This window comes from Rhinolophus ferrumequinum, chromosome 2, assembly GCF_004115265.2.
Source record: "Rhinolophus ferrumequinum isolate MPI-CBG mRhiFer1 chromosome 2, mRhiFer1_v1.p, whole genome shotgun sequence".
NCBI lineage: Eukaryota > Metazoa > Chordata > Mammalia > Chiroptera > Rhinolophidae > Rhinolophus > Rhinolophus ferrumequinum.
The window spans coordinates 99,632,215-99,652,993 of NC_046285.1; the positions used below are offsets into that span (position 1 = coordinate 99,632,215).

General features: G+C 37.0%; 1 protein-coding gene across 10 annotated transcripts in view; it reads left to right on the top strand.

The window, feature by feature from the left end:
• ITSN1 (intersectin 1) overlaps positions 1–20,779 on the top strand; it is a 186,140-nt gene that overhangs the window by 78,640 nt on the left and 86,721 nt on the right. For all 10 annotated transcript variants that reach the window (XM_033133309.1, XM_033133327.1, XM_033133317.1 and 7 more), the window contains 7 exons: positions 1,103–1,240; positions 2,761–2,876; positions 5,825–6,087; positions 8,839–8,988; positions 9,078–9,218; positions 13,569–13,656; positions 13,794–13,933. In XM_033133309.1, the coding sequence (XP_032989200.1) occupies positions 1,103–1,240; positions 2,761–2,876; positions 5,825–6,087; positions 8,839–8,988; positions 9,078–9,218; positions 13,569–13,656; positions 13,794–13,933 (1,036 nt within the window). The remainder of the gene's footprint in view (positions 1–1,102; positions 1,241–2,760; positions 2,877–5,824; positions 6,088–8,838; positions 8,989–9,077; positions 9,219–13,568; positions 13,657–13,793; positions 13,934–20,779) is intronic.

The following is a 20,779-nucleotide window of genomic DNA, read 5'->3' on the forward strand; positions in this document are numbered from 1 at the left end:
CAAGTCCCTCCCCACCCCCAGTGGTGACAATCAAAAATGTCTCCAGAAATGGACAGATGTCCCCTCCCCCACTTTTGTTGCAAGACTGCATCAGAGATGGTACTGTGTACTTTCATCAGGAAGCATATGAATGTCTCTTTGTCTGTTTTGTAATAGTTTTTAATAGCTGTTGGTGGGCATTGCCTAGATCATCCAGGATTCCTGACATTTAAATGTTAGCCCAAATGGCTTCATAAGAAGCGTGTATCTCTCAATTATGCACCAACCATTGATTCTGCCTGGAAAATAACTGTTTATGGCTGAAGGCCATAAAGATCCACTCTAGTGGGCCTAGATCAGGGCTTGGGCACCTGGGCCCAGTGAGCCGAAGCTGGCCTGCACCTGTTTTTGTAAATGAAGTTTTATTGCAAAAACAACCACGCCCATTCTCTTATATATGTCTATGGCTGCTTTCCTGCTGCAATGACAGAATCTGGTGTGATAGATTTACTATGTCCTGGAAAGCTTAAATATTTACCATCTGATCTGATACTTTGCTGAGCATAGAACATGATACATTTCAAATGGGCTTGCAAGGACTGAGATCAATACTGTTATAATCATAGTTAACATTTGTTGAATGCTGAACACCATGCCAGCTATATGGATTATCTCATTTTATCTTTGCAACAGTAGTATGAAATAGGTACTATTTTTATGAACTGAGGCATAGAGAGACTCAGTGGACCTAGAGTCAGAATAGAAAATAGAACATTTAAATTACTCATGCATTGGGGTGGCCGGATGGCTCAGTGGGTTAGAGCGCGAGCTGGTAACAACAAAGTTGCCGGTTCAATTCCCACATGGGAGGGTGGGCTGTGCCCCCTGCAACTAAAGATTGAAAATGCCGACTGGACTTAGAGCTGAGCTGCGCCCTCTACAACTAGATTGAAGGACAACTACGTGGAGCTAATGGGCCCTGGAGAAACACACTGTTCCCCAATATTTCCCAATAAAATAAAGTAAATAAATAAATGAATAAACAAAAAAATTACTCATGCATGAATAGTAACAAGCATGCATTTTCATGAAGGTAGATTACAATGAACTTTTTGTTGAATAGGAATCTTTCTGACATTGATCAAGATGGAAAACTTACAGCAGAAGAATTTATCCTGGCTATGCACCTAATTGATGTAGCTATGTCTGGCCAACCACTGCCACCTGTCCTGCCTCCAGAATACATTCCACCTTCCTTTAGGTAAGGAACATTTAGCTCTTACAAGAAATTCTATGCTGACTACGTGAATTTCAAACTTGGCTTTGTCGGCTACGTGTCTCATAGTCATTTTTATTTCTGGCAAGAGAATGAAATATCCATGAATTCAAGAAAATCTTCTTAATCTAGGTTCTGTGTTAATCTTGGATCTGTTCTAGTCTTTAAAGTATTTATAGTTTACAGGCATACCTCGGAGATAGTGTGGGTTTGATTCCAGCCCATCACAATAAAATGAGTTGCAGTCTCTTTGCTGGTAGAGTGTCTTGCCTTCAGTTTGTAAAAAAAAAAAAAAAAAGCAACATCTGTGAATTTCAATAAAGCAAAGCACAATGAAATCAGGTATGCCTGTGTTAGTAAAACAATGAAGTAAAATATCAACAGATGGGTGATTTTTGTACCAATCTATATAATTGAAGCTCACTAGAAATTTTAGCAAGTGAAACTGTATCAATCTGGACCTAGAAAATAAAGCTAGGAGATTCTGCCTGTGAATTCTACACGCTCAACAGGTAACAAAATGATGGCAATGTGAAAATTATAGTCAGGAAGAGAAAGAAAATTATTCTGGTCTGAAGCACAATCTCAGTGGAGATGTAGGGAGTGTAGACCAAGGCCCGGTTGGGAGGAATCTGGAATGAGCTGTATCCTACACTCACTCCCACACACACCCCTTCCCAGACAACTATATCTTAAGGCTTTAACTTAGAAGACAACCATGAGATCTTACCAGCGCAAAGAAGAGTGGAAGAAACAAAGATAAGAATTTCTGTCCTAATTCCTCAACTATCAAGAAAGACTGCAGGAACAGTTTCCATAAAAGTAAGAGAAATGGAGTCATTACTGGCAGCACGAACACGACACAGGAGCACGAAACCAGCACTGGGCCGTTCGTCTGTAAAATCCCATGGCTGTAAGCATCACAGTGAGAGATTCTTAACACTGGAAGCTGATAAAGAAACAAGTTAAAAAGACAGATAGATCGGTTTAAAGAGCAAGGTTAATGGTTTAAAGTGAAACGAATCTGTAAACTAAGTGATTTGTTTTAAGGGACTATAAAGTGTAGACATTTCATGTGTTTATTAAGAGATACAATGGTGAGATCTTTGTAAAGGGAAAAGAGATACTCCCAATTAGCTGAGCTGCTCATTGGAGGAATTGAACGTTCCATAAAAAGGTGATGATAATAGCAGCAAACACTTCCTGTGTACCAGGCACTGTTGTAGCCACTTTATGATTATTCACTAATTCATTCCTTTGGATTTGCCCTCATTTGGGTAGTGGTTCTAAACATTGGAACCTACTTAGTGCGCAGAGTCTGATGACGTTCAAATATTCATTTTTAAAAAACTCTTTGTAAATAGTGAGGATCAAATCTTTTTTTATTCCTAACTATACCATGATATATGGCATAATCTTTAAAATTCTTTGTCAGAGTTTGCTCAGTTCCATCTAGACAGCTTTATGTGAATTTGTTTCTTTTTCCTTCTTTTCCATAATTGCAGAAGAGTTCGATCTGGCAGTGGTATATCTGTCATAAGTTCAACGTCAGTAGATCAGAGGTTACCAGAGGAACCAGCCTTAGAAGACGAACAACAACAAATAGAAAAGAAATTGCCTGGTAAGACAGTCTTTATATTTGAGTTGTATCATATTGGAGATATTCTAAGGCAAAGAAAGATAGAGGTGAAATAAATCTAGCTTTTGACATTCTTGCTTTGTTCCTTTAACTGACCTTAGTCAGAAAGGAGACACTTTTAATACGCTTTTGGATTTGCATATATGTATAGAAATAACAACATTATGTACTCTGCTGATGCACCCTTGTTCTAGCTTTTAAATTGAAATCTGATTAGTTACTACTAAACAAAAATCTTATAAATGATATCTATAAAGCACTCGAAATTGATAAGTCTTTAAGGCAGTTGGTTACTACCACCAGTGCAGAAATAGAATGTAAAATCACTATTGTTATTTTCTTACGTTGTTATAGGAGAATTGGAAACTCCTTAATAACAAGAAGCTATTTGAAATTTAATATGAACCTTTTGTAAATAATCCTCATTTATACTGGTAAACCCATCATACTGTTAAAATATTCTAAGGTGCCTGAGTTATTAATGACGAGGTGATAGTTGATATTAAGAAGCAAGTGAAATTTATTATGGAGTCTCTTTTGGTTAAATGCTTTGTCAGTGTCATTTTGCTGCATTTAAAGTGCTTAGGGGTTAATTGACCTGCTCAGGACACTAGTTCTCCTAGTTTCCTCTTTAAACTAAATTACTTTTGTTCACTGATAAACTACTTATTGAAAATGTTCTTTGTGCAAATATATTGAGCACAGTGAAGAATCTAAATGTTAATAATACACGGTCATACCTTCTCGAAGGTTATACCATAATTGAGGATTTAAGACATCTATATGAACAATCATCAAAGCAGTGCATAAGTGTGATAAATTTCTGAAGACGGTGTTACAGAGGCACAGCCAAGCTTATTTAGAGCTGATTGGCATAGACTGGGAAAGACACAAGGAATGAAATCTCTATGGAAGAGGTCACAGTTGAGTGGAGACTTGAAGATGAATAGGGTCGTTACACGTGGAATGGAGAAGCTTTTTAGGCTGATAATCATGAGAATAGAGGCTCAAAGGCAAAAAAGGACAGGAATCCTTAGAATTTTGGAATTTTCATTTTCTGTTGGTGATAGACATTCATTTAAAGTTTTGAACAGGCAGTTTTTTGTTTGTGCGTCTATTATTTTAACAGCCATTTATTATGTGCCTCCTGTGTATCAGCAATAGGGCCAGATGTTGGAATTTAAAAGATGTGTAGAGACTTACAGTTTTTGTTTTTTAATTGAGGTAAAATTCACATGACATAAAGTTGATCATTTTAAAGTGTATAGTTCAGTGGTTGTCTTAGGGCTGCCGTGGCAGAATACCATAGTTTGGGTGGCTTGCACAGCAGAAATTTATTTCTCACAGTTCTAGAAACTAGGAAGTTCAAGATCAGGGTGCTGTCCAACGCAGGTCCTAGTGAGGGCTCTCTTCTTGGCTTGCAGATGGCTGTCTTCTGGCTGTGTCCTTACTTGACCTTTTCTTGTGTGCCCAGGGACAGAGAAAGCTCTCTTTGTGTCTTCCTCTTCTTATAAGGCCACTAATGTCATCATGAGGGTCCCACCCTCATGACCTTATCCGAAACCTAATTACTAAGTCTCCCTATACCATCACATTGGGGGTTATAGCTTCAACATACGAATTTGGGAGCATATTTAGTCCATAGGAGTGGCGTTTAGTACATTCACAATATTGTGCAATCACCACCTCTATCTAGTTCTGAAACACTCGTCACCCCAAAAGAAAACCCCATACCCAGTCACTCCACATTCTCCCTTCTCGCCAGCCCCTGGCAACCTTTTGTGTCTGGCTTCTTGCACTGAGCATAATATTTTTGAAAGTCATCCACATTTTGCATGTGTATTCCATTCCTTTATAAGGCAGAAGGGACTTTCAGTTTTAAGGTAGCTGAGGAAAAGGGCTGCTGACTCCTCTGAAATTAGTAAAGGAGCAAGAAGAACAAGAAAGCCAAAGCATGGCTGCCATCTTGGATCTCTAATCCCTAACTACAGTGTGTGAGGAAAGTCCGTCTAAAGCAGTGAAAGCCAGACAGGAATGTGGGAAGTAGCCAAGAAAGGATGCTCACAGCTACAGATCTCAAGACAAAGTGTGAAGTGACAGTTCTTGAAATAGATTGGGAACAATGGGAATGCATGCTACACAGGGTGGCAGTGAGCGCTTCCCTTGTCTGGGGTTGGTTCCAAGGAGAAGCGTGTGAGGCAGACACAAAACTGAATAATAGGCACTGCTGAAAACAGAGTTCAGGACATAGAGGATCGGATTCCTTTTTAAAAAAACAAAGTAAAACGGGTATAAATTGTTAGCAAGGACTAGAAAAAAATGATTGACATGAGAATAGTCTAAAATTCATAATTGGTGTTCCCTAAAGAAGAAAATTGAATAACGGATTAGAAAAAAAAATTATTGAATGCGATCTGCGTAATGATGAGGGCACAGCTTGTTCTTTGGTGTGAAACACAGGATACTTCCCTTCCTATCCCTGCTTCCGGAAATCATTGTTTGTTAGAATAGGAGACACAGCAGTGCAGTTAGAAGCTAAGGGGCGAGTGGGAGAGATGCATGATACAGAAGACATACAGGGTCAGCTGCTGAATCAAGGTCAGGGAGAAGGGAAAGGATAGAGTAATGGGGAGGGAAGGAGATTTGGTGGTGATGCAGAATTGCTATAGAAAGAGTATTCTAGAAACGGTGTTTGGCGTTTTGAACACCATGACATGACATTCATCGTGGAAGGGACAGTATGTAAGCAAAGAGGTCAGGTGAGGGCATTTTCGTAGTGCTTATAACAAGGGCACAGGCAGAAGGGAAGCTTAGGGAGTTCAGGTTTGCGTTTATACTACAAATTTCAAATATGGCGTTGAGTTTGTCATTCCATGATGGTGTGTTGAATATCATGACTTTTCATAATGGTTTTATTTCTTGTTTTAAAGTAACATTTGAAGATAAGAAGCGTGAGAATTTTGAACGTGGCAATTTGGAACTGGAGAAACGAAGACAAGCTCTTCTGGAGCAACAGCGAAAAGAACAGGAGCGCTTGGCACAGCTAGAGCGGGCGGAGCAGGAAAGGAAGGAGCGGGAGCGCCAGGAACAGGAGCGCAAAAGACAACTGGAGTTGGAGAAGCAGCTGGAAAAGCAGCGGGAGCTAGAGCGGCAGAGGGAGGAGGAGAGGAGAAAAGAGATCGAGAGGCGAGAGGTGAGCAGCTGGGGAGAAACCCACAATTAGCATGTGTTCTTGCGCACCCTCCCCCACCCTGCCTCCCCCTTCAGAATCATTCAAGTAATATGTTAATACAATCTTCTTTTTTTTTTCCTTCTTCCACCTCCCCACCCCACTCTGGTTCAAGCCGTTGTTTCTCAGTCTAGTTGTGTAGGACACAGCTCCCTGGCCCATGCTGGTATTATGAGCCCTGCGCTCCCCACCCCGAAGCGGCAGCTCACAGCAGCTCCTGGCTTCTCTTGCTGGCCGCCGGCCACTCACGCTGGCCACCGGCCACTCATGGCAGCACACGGTAGCCCGCAGCAGCTCACGCCGACCTCCGGCTGCTCACGGCAGCCCAGCTCCAGGGAGAGCTGTTGTTCACAATCTTAGCTGTAGAGGGCGCAGCTCACTGGCCCACGTGGGAATATAACCTGGTGACCTTGGTGTTAGGAGCACAGTGCTCCAACCACCTGAGCCACCGGGCCGGCCCCCCCCTTTTTCCCACAATTCAGTAGTTTTAGTCTATTCATTAAGTTGTGGAACCATCACCCTGTCTAATTCCAGAACATTTTTATCAACCCAAAAAGAAACTACTTACCCATTACGCAGTAACTCTGCTTTCCCCTCTCCCCATAGCCCTTACTCACCACTGATTTAATTTTCTCTCTGTTAGGTTTGCCTTTTCTAGATATTTCGAATAAGTGAAATCATACAATATGTGGCCTTTTGTGTGTGGCTTTCACTTAGCATAATGTTTTCAAGGTTTTTCCAAGTTATGACATGAATCAATGCCGTATTCCTTTTTATGGCTGAATAGTATCCCATTACATGAATATACCACATTTTATTTATCCATTCATCATTTGATGGTATTTGGATTGTTTTTTGAGTATTGTGAATAATTTTGCTATGAGTGGTCATGTATAAGTTCTTAATACAATCTTATAACAAGCCACTGATATTAGTTGTTTTTTTTTTTTCAGACATTTTTCTCTGCATTTATATACATGTATAGAAATAGAAAGGTTTATGTGGTGGAGAGGTTGAGGGTTTAGTGTAAATTTTTTTTTTAACCACTGTGATGTGTCATACTAATTTTCTGCACCTTTTTTTTTTTCCACTTAAAAATAAAATATGTCTAGGAGATCTTCACTATATTCTATAGAAGGGTTCATAAATTTGGTACCATGGCTGGATAGGGGCCAAGCCAATCTCTTGTCTTTCCAATTTTAGTATATTGCTACAGAGGAAATGCCATGATTCTCTTATGTGAATGAAATACATTTTAAAGATGGGGAGTTTTGTTTTAATTAATACTTTGGTTTCAACTCCTGCTAATTACTTTAGAAAACTTGTAGCCATAACCTGCCTTTTTAATTTCCAGAATGGGCATCCAGAAAATAGCTTTCCCTTCTTCAGTGTAAAAAAAAAAAAAAGAAAGACAAAGGGAATTTTAGAGTATTTATTCAGAATTATTTAATAGGCATTTACCACGTGCCAGGCATTGATAATCCTTGGAAATGCAGAGGTGAGTAGGTACTCACCTGTCTGCCAGATCCTTACAGTGTAGCTGGACGACAGGTACATGAGAAGCAATTACAGTAAAGAGTGTCAGATGCTGTGGCAGGTACTCTACTAGTAGCCACCAGAGTCAGCTTTGAAGACAGCTGACATTGCCAGAGAAATTACAAAACCTTCTGTGGTAACAAGGAAATGAATGATTAGTGGGACAAAGGTCATGAATTTTTAAACTTGTGATAAGTACCGGTTTCCCGCACTATCCCAAAGTAGTATTCCTGTGAAAACTTCCGTAAGCTGAAATGGTGAAGAAGCATTTACCATTAATTTATAGGGAAAAATTTTTGAGTGTTCCCAGACCCAAAAAATAACCTACCAAATCATGCCAAATATGCTTATGTCCAGTTTTACACTAAGTGTAACACCTTACAAGCTCTCTTAGGTTTTCTGATACCTTGCTAACAGGATGCACCAAATAAATGGAAATAAAGCCCAGATGCTCACAGACAGTTCAAAGCTATGGTGACTTGATGTTAACTAAGTAAGATGCTGAGTGTTTCCAGGGAAGGGGCTTGGCAGGGCCACTCTCCTGCTCAGAGTGCCACTGCCTCTATAATGGCTTGCTGCAAATCAAACGCTGAATGCTATTTTGGTTTTTCACCTTTTTTCGTAAAAGCGAAAATCCTCTTCCGATTTCTTTCAGTTAGTAAAACTCGGTACTTACGTAGGTCTTTCATAAAGAGAAATGGCGTAACCCGAACTTTCGAAAAGATGGGGATACCTGTACTAATTTCTCCTTTAATGGAAGAAATAATTACTCATCTGATGGAAGAAAGTTTTAATTTGTTTTTTCTGTTCTGGGGGTTTTGGTTTGATTTTAATAGACTAATGACATTTTTCCTTGCTCCTTCTGAGTCAATAAATAAGGACAATTTTATTTTACACATCAGGTATTCTTAAAGGCCTAAGCAATCCAGTGGTCAAGTGATCCCATATATTTTCCATCTCATGTAAATTCTGTAGTCTTTCTAAAAATTCCTTTCTTTCATAGAAGGAAACTATATTTGTATACATTCTGTTTTGCTATTTTGTAATAGAATTTCTTGTAATGTTTAATAATACTTCATCTCTAGAAGAAAAGATTTACTAGGTGTTACATTTATTAATCTATATAGGATAGTGTAAGAACTGAAAAATTAATAAGTCATCTGTTTGTGTGTGTCACAGGCTGCAAAACGAGAACTTGAAAGGCAACGGCAACTTGAATGGGAACGAAATCGAAGACAAGAGCTATTAAATCAAAGAAACAAAGAACAAGAAGACATAGTTGTACTGAAAGCAAAGAAAAAGACTTTGGAATTTGAATTAGAAGCACTAGTGAGTGAAGTCTGATTATGCTTTGGGAATATATTAATACTGAACAGTTAAAAATGGTAATAATTTTTATTATTTTTCATTTGTTAAAGAATGATAAAAAACATCAACTAGAAGGAAAACTTCAAGATATCAGATGTCGATTGACCACCCAAAGGCAAGAAATTGAGAGTACAAACAAATCGAGAGAGTTGAGAATTGCTGAAATCACCCATCTGCAGCAACAATTACAGGTGAGAAAATATGTACCTTCAAAGCTCAACCAGCATCAAGCATCTACCAGGTACTGGGCTCTGGGAAGTCACGATGAAGTGCACAGGTTCCTTGCCTGAAAAGTAGGCTGTCCAGTAAAAAAACTCAACGCATGTTTGCTGAGCCCTGCTGCGTGCGGGCCAGGCGCTCTCGTAGGCGCTCATGGTCCAGCAGTGAGCAGCAGAGACTCCCCCCACCCCTGTTCTTGGAGCTTATCTTCTATTTGCAGGGCAGACACACTAATAAAATCAGTCAAGTATGTACTCTAGTAGGCGATAAACAGTGCTCTGGAGAGTGAGTAGTGAAGAGCTAGAGAGTGTTGGGGGTAGGGAGGGCTGTGTTTTTAAATAAGGTGGTAAGGACAGGCCTCGCTGTCAGGGTTCCGTTTGAGCAAAGACTTGAGAGAGATGAACGCCTAAGCTGTGTGGATACCTGGCAGAGCAGGCTTTAGCAGTGCGGAAGTTCTGAGGCTGTACCTGGTCTCTGGGATGCAGGTTACCGCAAGGAGTCCACTGTGATTGGAAGAGGTGGGGGCTGGATCATGTAGGACCTGTAGTCCATTCACAGGAATTTGGCTTTACCATGATAATGACAATAAAGAAGTACAGTTTGAGTATTTTAGGGGAAGTATGCGAGGTGTATATATTCTGTTCCATGCATCTACCAGTATATCTGTCCTTTCACCAGTACCTCACTCTGTGGATAAGTGTAGCTTTATAATAATTTTTGAAATCCATTACTGTGAGATCTTCAATATTTTTTTTCAAATTATTTTGGCTATGTTAGGTCCTTGACATTTCCACGTGAGTTTTAGAATCAGCTTTTCAGTTTTGACAAAGATACTTAGAATTCTGATTGGTGTTTCATTGAATTTATAGATCAGATTGGGATGAATTGGCATTTTGACAATATGGAGTCTTACAGTATATTTTTCATTTTTATTTAGGTTTTTATGTTACAAATTTCTCTCAATAGTATTTTATAGTTTTCACTGTATAAGCCTTGTACATATTTTGTAAAGTTTATCCCTAAGTATTTCCTGGTTTTTGATGTTATTTCAATTTACAATTTGATGCCCATATATAAAAATAGAATTTATTTTTACTTACTGACCTTATATCTACAATGTTGCTTAACATATTTATTCTAATAGCTTTTTAAGCTTCCTTAGCGTTTCTGTGTACATAAACATACGTCTGTGACTAAAGAAATTTACTTTCTTTTCTCCCTAATTTTCAATCTATATAACTTTTCTTTCTTTTATTTTGTCCTAACTGCATTGATCACAATCTCCAGTACTATGTTGAATAGAAATGGTGAGAGTCTTGTTCTTGGTCTTAGGAGGAAAGGATTCAGTCTCTCACCGTTAAGTATGATCTTACCTGTAGGGTTTTTGGTAGATACCCTTTATCAGGTTGAGGGATTTCCCGCCTGTTCCTTTTTTGCTGAGAGTTTTTATCATGCACAAGTGTTAAATTGGGTCATATATTTTTTTGCCCTGCATCTATTGAGATGTTTACTTGTTGTTTTGTTTCCCCTTTATTTTGTTAATATAGTGATTTACTTTTGTTGAAATTTGAATGTTAAACCAGCCTTCCATTCCTGGATAAACCACACTTGGTCATGGTGTATTATCACTTTAAAAAATATATTTTATTAGATCCAATTTGCTATAATTAAGGATGTTTTTATTTAAGTTCATGAGGATATTAATTAGTTTATAGTTTTCTTGTAATGTCCTTATCTAGTTTTGGTATCAGGGTAATAAATATGAAAATAATAACCTCTAAAAATGTTTGTGTTGAAAAGGTATTTCTTTGAATTTTTGGTGGCATTCACCTGAGCTTAGAACTTTCTGTGTGGTAAGACTTTTAACTGTAAAATTTATTCAATAGATGTAGGACTATTCAGATTTTGTTTCTTCTTGAGTCTGTCTTGATAATTTGTATCTTTCAATGAATTTATCCATTTTATCTAAGTTATCAAATTTATTTGTGTACAGTTATTTACAATATTCTCTTATTATTCTTTGGAAGTCTGTAGTATCCATAGTGATGTCACTTCTTTCATTCCTCGTATTAAGGATTTGTATCTTCTCTCTCCCCCTCCAAATCTTCCTCTTCCTCCCCATCTTCCTTCTTTTCCTCCTCTCTCTTCCCTTCCTCCTCCATCAATCTAGTTAGAAGTTTATTGGCTTTATTGATTTTTTTTTTTAATAAGCTCTTGGTTTTATTGATTTTTTTTTTCCCTGTGATCTGTCTGTTTTCTGTTTCATTTATTGAGGCACTTTATTATTTCCTTCCATCTACTTTCTTTGAGTTTAATTTGCTTTTTTTAGCTTCATAAAGAGGAAGCTTACATTATTGAATTTGGATCTTTCTTCATATCTGATATAAACATTTTAAGCTATAAATTTCCCTGTAAGCATTGTCATAGCCATATGCGTATATCACAAATTTTTAATATGTTGTGTTTTCATATTAATTCAATTCACAATTGTTTTTGATTTCCTTTGTCATTTCTTCTTTGATGAGTTATTTAGAATTATGCTGTTTAGTTTCCAAATATTTGGATTTTTTCCAAGTATCTTACTGATTTCTGATTTATTTGTGCTATGATCTATGAGTGTACTCTGTCTGATTTCAATCCTTTATAATCCTTTTAAGTTTATTGAGACTTACTTTATGATTCAGCATGTAATCTGTCTTGGAGAATATTTCATATGCACTTGTAAAGAATGTGTACTCTGTTGTGGGTGCAGTGTCTCATAAACACGAATCAGATCATGTTGATTCATGGTGTTTGTATCTTATGTGTCCTTACTGATTTTGTGACTTCCTTCAGCTGCTGAGAGGGGAGTGTTAAATCTCTATCATTGTGAATTTGTCTATTTTTTTTTCAGTTCTGTCAACTGTTGTTTCAAGTACTTTGAACTTCTAATCAATTTGGATATGACATATATTGTAAATAGTATCAGAATTTCACTGCTAGAAATTCTTTGAAAATATTAAAAATGCATGCACCTTTTTCTTCTGTATGACAGCTCTCTCTATATATGTCTTTCACTAATTCTTTATGAGATGTTTCATAAAATATTCCCTTGGAAAATGTAGTAGTGATGGCCATATGGTTATTTCTTATCTCACTGAATGTGCTGTGACCAAACACATTTTTGTTATTTAAGATTGAAACTTAGTATGTTCATTTATTGATAATAAAATGCATATCAGCGTTCCTGATGTGAAATAAGAAACTTTGGTATTGGGTAAGAGGCCTTGCCTTAATTTAGGGAGGAGAATAAGAGAAGCTCAGTTGACCATGCTTTTTGGGAAAATGATCTGATTTGTGTATTCTATTTTGTCCAGATTTTGGGTGTTTGTGGGGATTATTCATATGAGAAGATGCTTCCAAATCCTCTCTGTTGAGCTAAATCTCTCTACTATTCAGATATATAGTACATAAAGATTTGTTAGATACCAGCCAGTCTATATCTAAAGATGGTTGTTCCAAACAGTACTGGTTCTTAGCCTCTGGTGAAAATTTTTAATTAAAGCATTTTTATTTTTCAAACTGAAAACAACACATAGAGATCTCTTTTTAAATCAAGGTAAAAATCAAAGTCAAATATTCCTTACATGCTGGAAAGGCTGTCATCTTACTGAAATGTATAGAAGCTAAATAGGATCATTTCGGCTGAACTTCATATGTATATAATGCTTGACAGGTCACCCATGAAAATTCCAAATAGCTTGTACAGTGTGAGTTAGCTTTTTTCTTATGTCATTTAAAAATAGTTGGCTTAAGACTTTTTGTCTACCTTTTTAAAAATGTAGCTACATCGTGCACGGTGGAAAAACATGTGGCAGCTAAAGATTCTTATTGTTAAAATTCTCTTGGATTTCTGTTTCCAACTTCAGGTGTATGGTAAATCTCAGTTCAGCCCTATTTAGTATTAAAGTTCAGAACAGAATAGTTTCTATTAAACTTCACAGACAGCAGAGATCATTACTTTCAGTTTTCTCCACTGAGTATGTTTTTTAAAGCTTACAAATAGTAGGCAGTAAGTCAACAAAAATTTAAGAAATATCAAGGGAGCTATAACTGTCTGAACTTGATTTCAGTGAAAAGCAGTTGGCAAACAGTGAATTCGTTGGCAAGAAACAGGAACCGCCCTGACTAGCGATTAAATGCCTTTTCACCCAGAGAGGGTTTGGGATGAGATAAGAAGAATCTTTGAGGAACCAGAAAACTGACCTGTGTCCTCATCAACGTTGAATATAGATGTGATGTTTTCCCCGTCATTCATGGTTGTTTCCCTTCTTCTCTTCTAGGAGTCTCAGCAAATGCTTGGAAGACTTATTCCAGAAAAACAGATACTCAATGACCAATTAAAACAAGTTCAGCAAAACAGTTTGCACAGTAGGTGTTTTATTTTTAAAATTGTCCATTTCCTTTTTCACTGACAACTTTTTTAAGTGAAAGGAGAACATTAAAAACTATTTTTCCTCATTGCCAATTTTTAAAAATTTTTATATTACAATGTTTTTCTAAAACAGGAGATTCACTTCTTACACTCAAAAGAGCCTTAGAAGCAAAAGAACTAGCTCGGCAGCAGCTACGAGACCAACTAGATGAAGTTGAGAAAGAAACTAGATCAAAACTACAGGAGATTGATATTTTCAATAATCAACTGAAGGTAAGTATTCTGTGTATTCCTGCGTGTATCTTATCCTTCAACTTTTCTAAGTGGCCAGATGATTAGTTGATATTTAATCCCTGGCAGAATAATTTATGCTGGTTTGTCAGCCTCCGTGAAAGCCTTCACATTTATAGATGAACATTATGTAATTTAAGTTGCATTTTTCTCCTTTAAAATATAAAAATGAGGTCCGGCACGGTGGCTCAGGCGGTTAGAGCTCCATGCTCCTAACTCCGAAGGCTGCTGGTTCGATTCCCACATGGGCCATTGGGCTCTCAACCACAAGGTTGCAGGTTCAACTCCTCAAGTCCCGCCAAGGATGGTGGGCAGCGCCCCCTGCAACTAAAGATTGAACACGGCATCTTGAGCTGAGCTGCCACTGAGCTCCCGGATGGCTCAGTTGGTTGGAGCGTGTCCTCTCAACCACAAGGTTGCCGGTTCGACTCCCGCAAGGGGTGGTGGGCTGCGCCCCCTGCAACTAGCAATGGCAACTGGACCTGGAGCTGAGCTGTGCCCTCCACAACTAAGACTGAAAGGACAACAACTTGAAACTGAATGGCACCCTCCACAACTAAGGTTGAAAGGACAACAACTTGACTTGGGGAAAAAAAAAGCGCTGGAAGTACACACTGTTCCCCAATAAAGTCCTGTTCCCCTTCCCCAATATATATATATATATAAATGTATTTGACATCTATAAATTATGGCTGAGTGAGTGACCCCAACATAGCACCTATCTTTAACTTGAATTATATTTTTACACATCTCCATCCTTTTGTTTGTTGAACATCAAGTCGAATTCCAAAAGCTAGGCTCCAAAAGCTCCATCTTTCTTATTTTCTTTGTTTTATGTCTCTACTAAAAATGGATTGTTTTCTTTTTTAAAACTAAGAATTTGTCTGCCACTTCTTACCTTTAGGATTGTTCTTGAATGTAAATATTTTCTTACCTCATATTTTAAATTTTTATTGTTTAATGGAGTAATTGCTTTTGTTTCAGTGGCAGAAGTGGTGTATGGTTTTGTCACATTTTCACAGTAAAACTCAGGAAAATGCCAACGTTCTTAGGGAATGTAAAGGTGGTTATCACAGCCTCTTTCTGACTTGGTGCTCTCAATTTCACTTTACAACTTTATCATCTTAAGAATGTTAACTCTTACCTTATGATAAAACCAGAATACAAGCAATTCGTTTCTTATCAACAGTGATCATATACTTTAGATTTAAGTAGATATTGGAGTTTTTCAATTATGTTCTGATAAGAAATTGGATTTTACACTTTTTAAAAATATATTCATTTTCCTTTTCTAACTTAAAATCCTTTATGCTTGATTCTGGCTGACTTAGCTTTTGTAACTAGGAAAAAGTAAACTATTTTATATTACTAAAAATAGAAAGAAATTAGAAAGCATATTTGAGATTTTTAGTTTAACTTTGAATTGAGATTCTAGGCCAAATTGTCTAGACATCCAAGTTTGAGGCATTTGGGCTTTTTTTTTTTTTTTTTCTTTTCCCAGAGTAATAGGTAATGAACTTTTCTCAACTAGTACAATTCCAGGAAAGTGCTCTTAGGGGAAGTATTATTTGAGCCAACTTAGTGTTTTTCTTCACCTTGCTTTCATGTGTACATAGAATGTGTGTGTGTGTATAGTCTATATTTGTACGTGTATGATTATATGTGATGTGTAAGTATGGGAAGTACAGGTGTAAGTTCTCTAGCTCTAGGATAAGCACAATAAAAATGACCACATTAACTCTCATTGTGACTTGCTACTATTTTAAGCCATAAGAATATGATACTGTGTGCAAGCTTACAGTGCTTTTTAATAATCTCTTGGAATATAAACTGTTAAGTATTCAGGTATCTTTTGAACCCAGGCAGTAGTCCAGTTTCTGCCTTACCCTTAAGACTCCCTTTTAACTTACAACAAGGAGAGGGAAGGATTAAAAAAAAAAAAAGGACTCCTTTTTCTAGAAGTTTGACTCACAAATTAGAAAGTGATATTCCAGTAGATGATTTTTTTTTTGCAAATGCCTAGATGATTTGACAATGACTTAAGCCATTGAAGTGCTGTTACAGTGCTAAAGAGAACACCCTTAAAATGTGGTGTAAGGCATTCTTACTATGTTTAGGCTGCCTTCAGTATTAGAGAATTGTTTATACAAAGGCTAATTTTAGCTTTTTATTCCACCAGCTCTTTTTCCAAATATATTTATTTTTAAATAAGAACATTTCTTTCCGTCTTAATTTTTATTTTGGTTTCCATTATTACTTTAAATTTAAGTTAATGTGGAGAGTGAAAAAAATCAAACCAGTATAGCCATATTATTTTGTTTAAGAACCCATTTGGAGGCTTAATGTTATGTTGCCTTATAGTTATCATGTCTAGTGTTCCTCTTAAAACTGATGAAACCAAAACAAACACGTAAATTGAAGAATCAAAAGATTTATCATTTGATTGAGACAACTCAGAGGCCAGTTTAAGATTTGGTCCCTTGAGGATCTCCTGCCTATCCTTGTCCGATTTAGAGCATGTCTTCATTAGCAGCTGTAATTTCTTGTAAGATGAGATAGACCAGGCATGCCAGCATTCTGACCCTTGGGATTCCTTCCATGCCTCTTTTGCCGCAGCAGTGTCCTGTCCCAACAGCGTCCACACTAATGATGCAAAAATTACGTCTACCTTGCCAGGAGTGCAGCACTGGCGATTGTCCACTCATTCTACACACCCAATTTGATGGTGCGAATTTGCTGTATCCTAAACCTTCCTCTCCCAAAAGGAAACCAGCTGGAGAATATAGAAATTAGAATTTGGCAGTTTCATTTGATATTCATGTAGGTGGTTCACCTAGAAGAAGAAAGTGTAATTCATTCATTATCAACTTGTGTGGTGACACTGGAGAAATACCTTATGGAGTGAAAACATGTTAAATTAGTTGACCAGAATGCTGAACGGCTGCTCCATAAATCAAGATTGCATTTAGCAAAAAGTAATTCTCATGCTTATTTGGTACAAAACTATTTGCAAAAAGCCATTTATGTATTTTGATGCACATTCAAAGTCATGTCCAGTACATTCTATCGTTTTTTTCTCCTTTTAAAACAAAAAATCCATTCCATCTGATTTAGTCCTTTCTACGAGATCCTTGTTCAGATTCATTATTCTTTTGAGGGTCTCTCCCTTTCTCTTCAGTTCAGGAAGAGTTACACTCCTGCCTCACCCAAGATCTGATAACCAATGATGGAAATTCTCAAATCATTAATTAAAGAGGAAAAAAATTACTTTTGCTGTCAGGTTAATTAACAGGTCTTTGTTTCATATAGGTAGCAACATATTGAAAACATAAAACATATTTACAATTATGGTCTGTTGGTAAATGGCTCCAGATTCAGGACGGTAGACCATAAGATCTCTAGAGTCTTGGACCTTTGTGTTTCTGTCTAATCTCAGAGAAATTGAGGTCTCATTCTTTCCTTTCAGACAAGGCTCTTTTTCATGTATTTTTTTGTTTGTTTGTTTATAACTTAATTTAATTTTAAAAGAGGTGCTACCAATTTTACAGTCATGATAACATATTTAATTTCTATAATTAAACCAGATCAATAGCAGTCAAAAAATATTTAAAACATTCCCCCTCTTTGGAACTGAATGTTTTTAAACTTACCCTTGTAAGCTTCTGGCAGAGCTGAGCATTAACACCATGGTAAAGCGGACCCTGCCCCTCAGAGTTACTTGTATTTAAAGCTGTGGATAACTATCTAGTGTTGTCTTTAGCAATGCTCTTTTTCATGTATTTTAATAGACTTTTACCTTATAGTTGTGGTATTTTTATATTCCAAAAATGATCCCAAGACATACATATCTTTGTTTTTCTAATTTATTACCCCAAGCCAAGAATTACTTGAGAAAGGAAATAGGAATCTTACCGTAGTGAGTAAACTTTGCTTTTATAAATCTATAGAAAAGGGAAAGTGGGAGAAGGGGAGAAATGTACTGCCCTGAGATGCTGAAGCTCTTGTGCCAGAAATTGCCCAATTGGCAGCCTTGGTATTTATGCTGTCTTTTCTATGAACAGTAAATTTTAGCTTTTTGGTGATCAAAGGACGTATGCAGGCAGTGATTTCACCAGAAATAATTGATTTTGTTAGTAATTATTCCTAGCATTAATACTTCTTAAAGTAGTTATTCAGTGAATCACATTTGTGCACCATAATTTCTGCCTTTAAAATATGTTCTATATGTAGCAAATATTTTATCATGCTAAGAAGTCAATAGGTCTTCTCATATTCGTGTTCTAGAAACATCAGTTTAAAATCGATTACCTATGACTTGCTCTTTTTACAGGAAAATCAAAACTCTCAATATTTTTTAGAGCATCTGTATCTAAAGGGCACATAGAGTCATCCTGATAATTGTTTCTTACACGCAGTGCTTAGCTATAGGTATAAAATTATCGTTCGAACAGGTCTCAAATAACTACCAATAGGGACTTTTTGAACAATAGCGCTTGACTTCACCTTGCCCTTGGAAATGTTAGTAGTTTCTGTAACAGTTTTCCTTGGCACTGATGGCCTATGCTCTGTATTTTAATATCTTAACTACATAGAGCAGCATAAAGTATAGCTTATAGTTTTCAAGGCTCCATTGAAATGGATGCCAAATAAAGAGAATCCATCACATAAAGAGACTAGATGTTGTGTTTCATGTTGAAACGTTGAGTCCCTGTTGGTTCCCGTCTAGTCCCTGTGTGCTGGAGAAGTCCTAACGTGAGTCATGTTTACATTTCAGCATTTCTTTCTTCCAGTCAGTGGCGGTGGGGGAGGCAGTGTTGCAGTGCCTGGAAGTTATCCTGGGCCGCGTCATCCACTTAGACTTATTTCTAAAGGTCCATGCCCTCCTCAGGCAATGCAGATCTTTGTCAGGCTAAGAATGGTGAAGCATCTCCAGCTCTATGCTTCTGTTGCCCCCACGCAGATGAGTGCTCAGTGCCCAACAGCATTTACCATGACGTTCTAAGCCTTCTTTGTGAAAGTTAATCATGATTAGTTATTTTTAATCATGGTGTGTGAGCGAATCTTTCCTCTTGACACATTGTGTGTGTGATGGTGGAAGCTCCTAATTACAAGCTGGAGTAGGTGCTGTGTACTGTAGTCTTGTCTTTATATCAAGCATTGTTGACACTGCATTTGCTACTTGGCTACAAAAATTGGAAAGAGAACACTCAGTGATTATTTGGATCTATATGCATACTTCCATCATATGGGAAACAGTCTTATAGTCAGTGTACTATTGCAAAAGTGGACTGTTTTCTAAGGAAAATTTGAGTATATAGGACTAATTCAGAATTATATTCCTTAATATACTTGGGAAATTCACAATTTAATTTTCTTAAATTAGACACAAGAGGCTATTAGAAGTACAAATTCTGCCTGTAATAATACCTATCCTAGAAATTGCTCCTAGGAACTGAATTATTGTTGAAATGAGAATGCCAGTTTATAGTGAAAAGGTTCTTGGCTTAACTAAGGCTTTTATGCTCTTGGTTTCAGACACTTGCTTTCATGGCAGGCTCATTCATTATGAAGGCAGTGAAAGGCAAAATGTTTAGCTACCCGGGAAAAAAAGAAAAGAGCTGGAGAAAGAACTGCAGAACAGAATGAAAAGTCAGGGGAAAAAATACATCTGAAGGGAAACAATGAAGGAAAGAAAAAGATCCAGAAAGAGGAGATGCAGAGACAGCAGAGAAACCAGTGTGAATTCAAATAATAATGTTTTTTCATATCAGTAGAATAATGTTTGGCTGTTTCATGGTTTGCTCTCTTATTTTGTTTGAGATTAAATTTTATTTTTACATGTTTGATAGTTTTGAAAAGACCTCTTTTGCCCAGAAGTAATATAATTCACTTATTCTCATTCAGTATACTTGTGATTGTGGAAACTTGACACAGATTCCTTGAATGTAGAAAAATAATTAGAACACTCCCAAGACTCAAAATAGCTAGCAGATGTTGTATATTAGATTCTATATCATACCAGTAGGCTTGTTTGGTTGGTTGGGTTGAGTTTTTTTTAGTTATAGTGTGGAGGTTTTTTTGTTTTTGTTTTCTTGAAATTTAAAAAAATATTTAACAAAAGGTGATCTGGGAAGGGAGAAAGCAAAACTCAATCTTTTGAAAGAAATATTTTCTGTTTTAATTCTCCTGTTTAGCCAAACTCCTTGACAATTTTGTCCTCTAGAATGACATGCATTTAAAATAATGGAATATTGCTTTGTAAACAACGCTGAGACATTTTAGGAAAACTCAGTTTTTCAGGACAAAATGGAGTCAGTTTTCTCTTTCTGGCAATATAAGGTAGACACGAGAGAAGATTCTTAATTAGCTATTCCTACTACAGAGAGGACAGGATTTTCTAACTCTTTCCTTTTCTGTCCACCTGTCCCCTTACCCCTCTCTCTCTCTCTCTCTCTCTCTCTCTCTCTCACACACACACACACACACACTTTTTCTCGCACACACATACACGTGCACACACATACCCCAGTGCATTTCTCTTTGGCTCTCTCATTGAGATGCATTGACTGCCAATCTATGCCTTGGGGAATTGGACTTACTATTTGGTAGAATATTGACTTCAGATTTAGAAGTAATATTTAAAATGCCTTTAAATATTAGTATAGCCCTTCTCTGAATTTAAATAACTGATTGATGTTATTTTTATGCAACCTCCCACTTTTAATGCATCAAGAATGAATACATTTTATAATTTTGTGATAAATGGAATATCGATTTACCTTGATTTCAGTACAAATGTCTATGTTTTGAAATACTTAGTTATTTTTC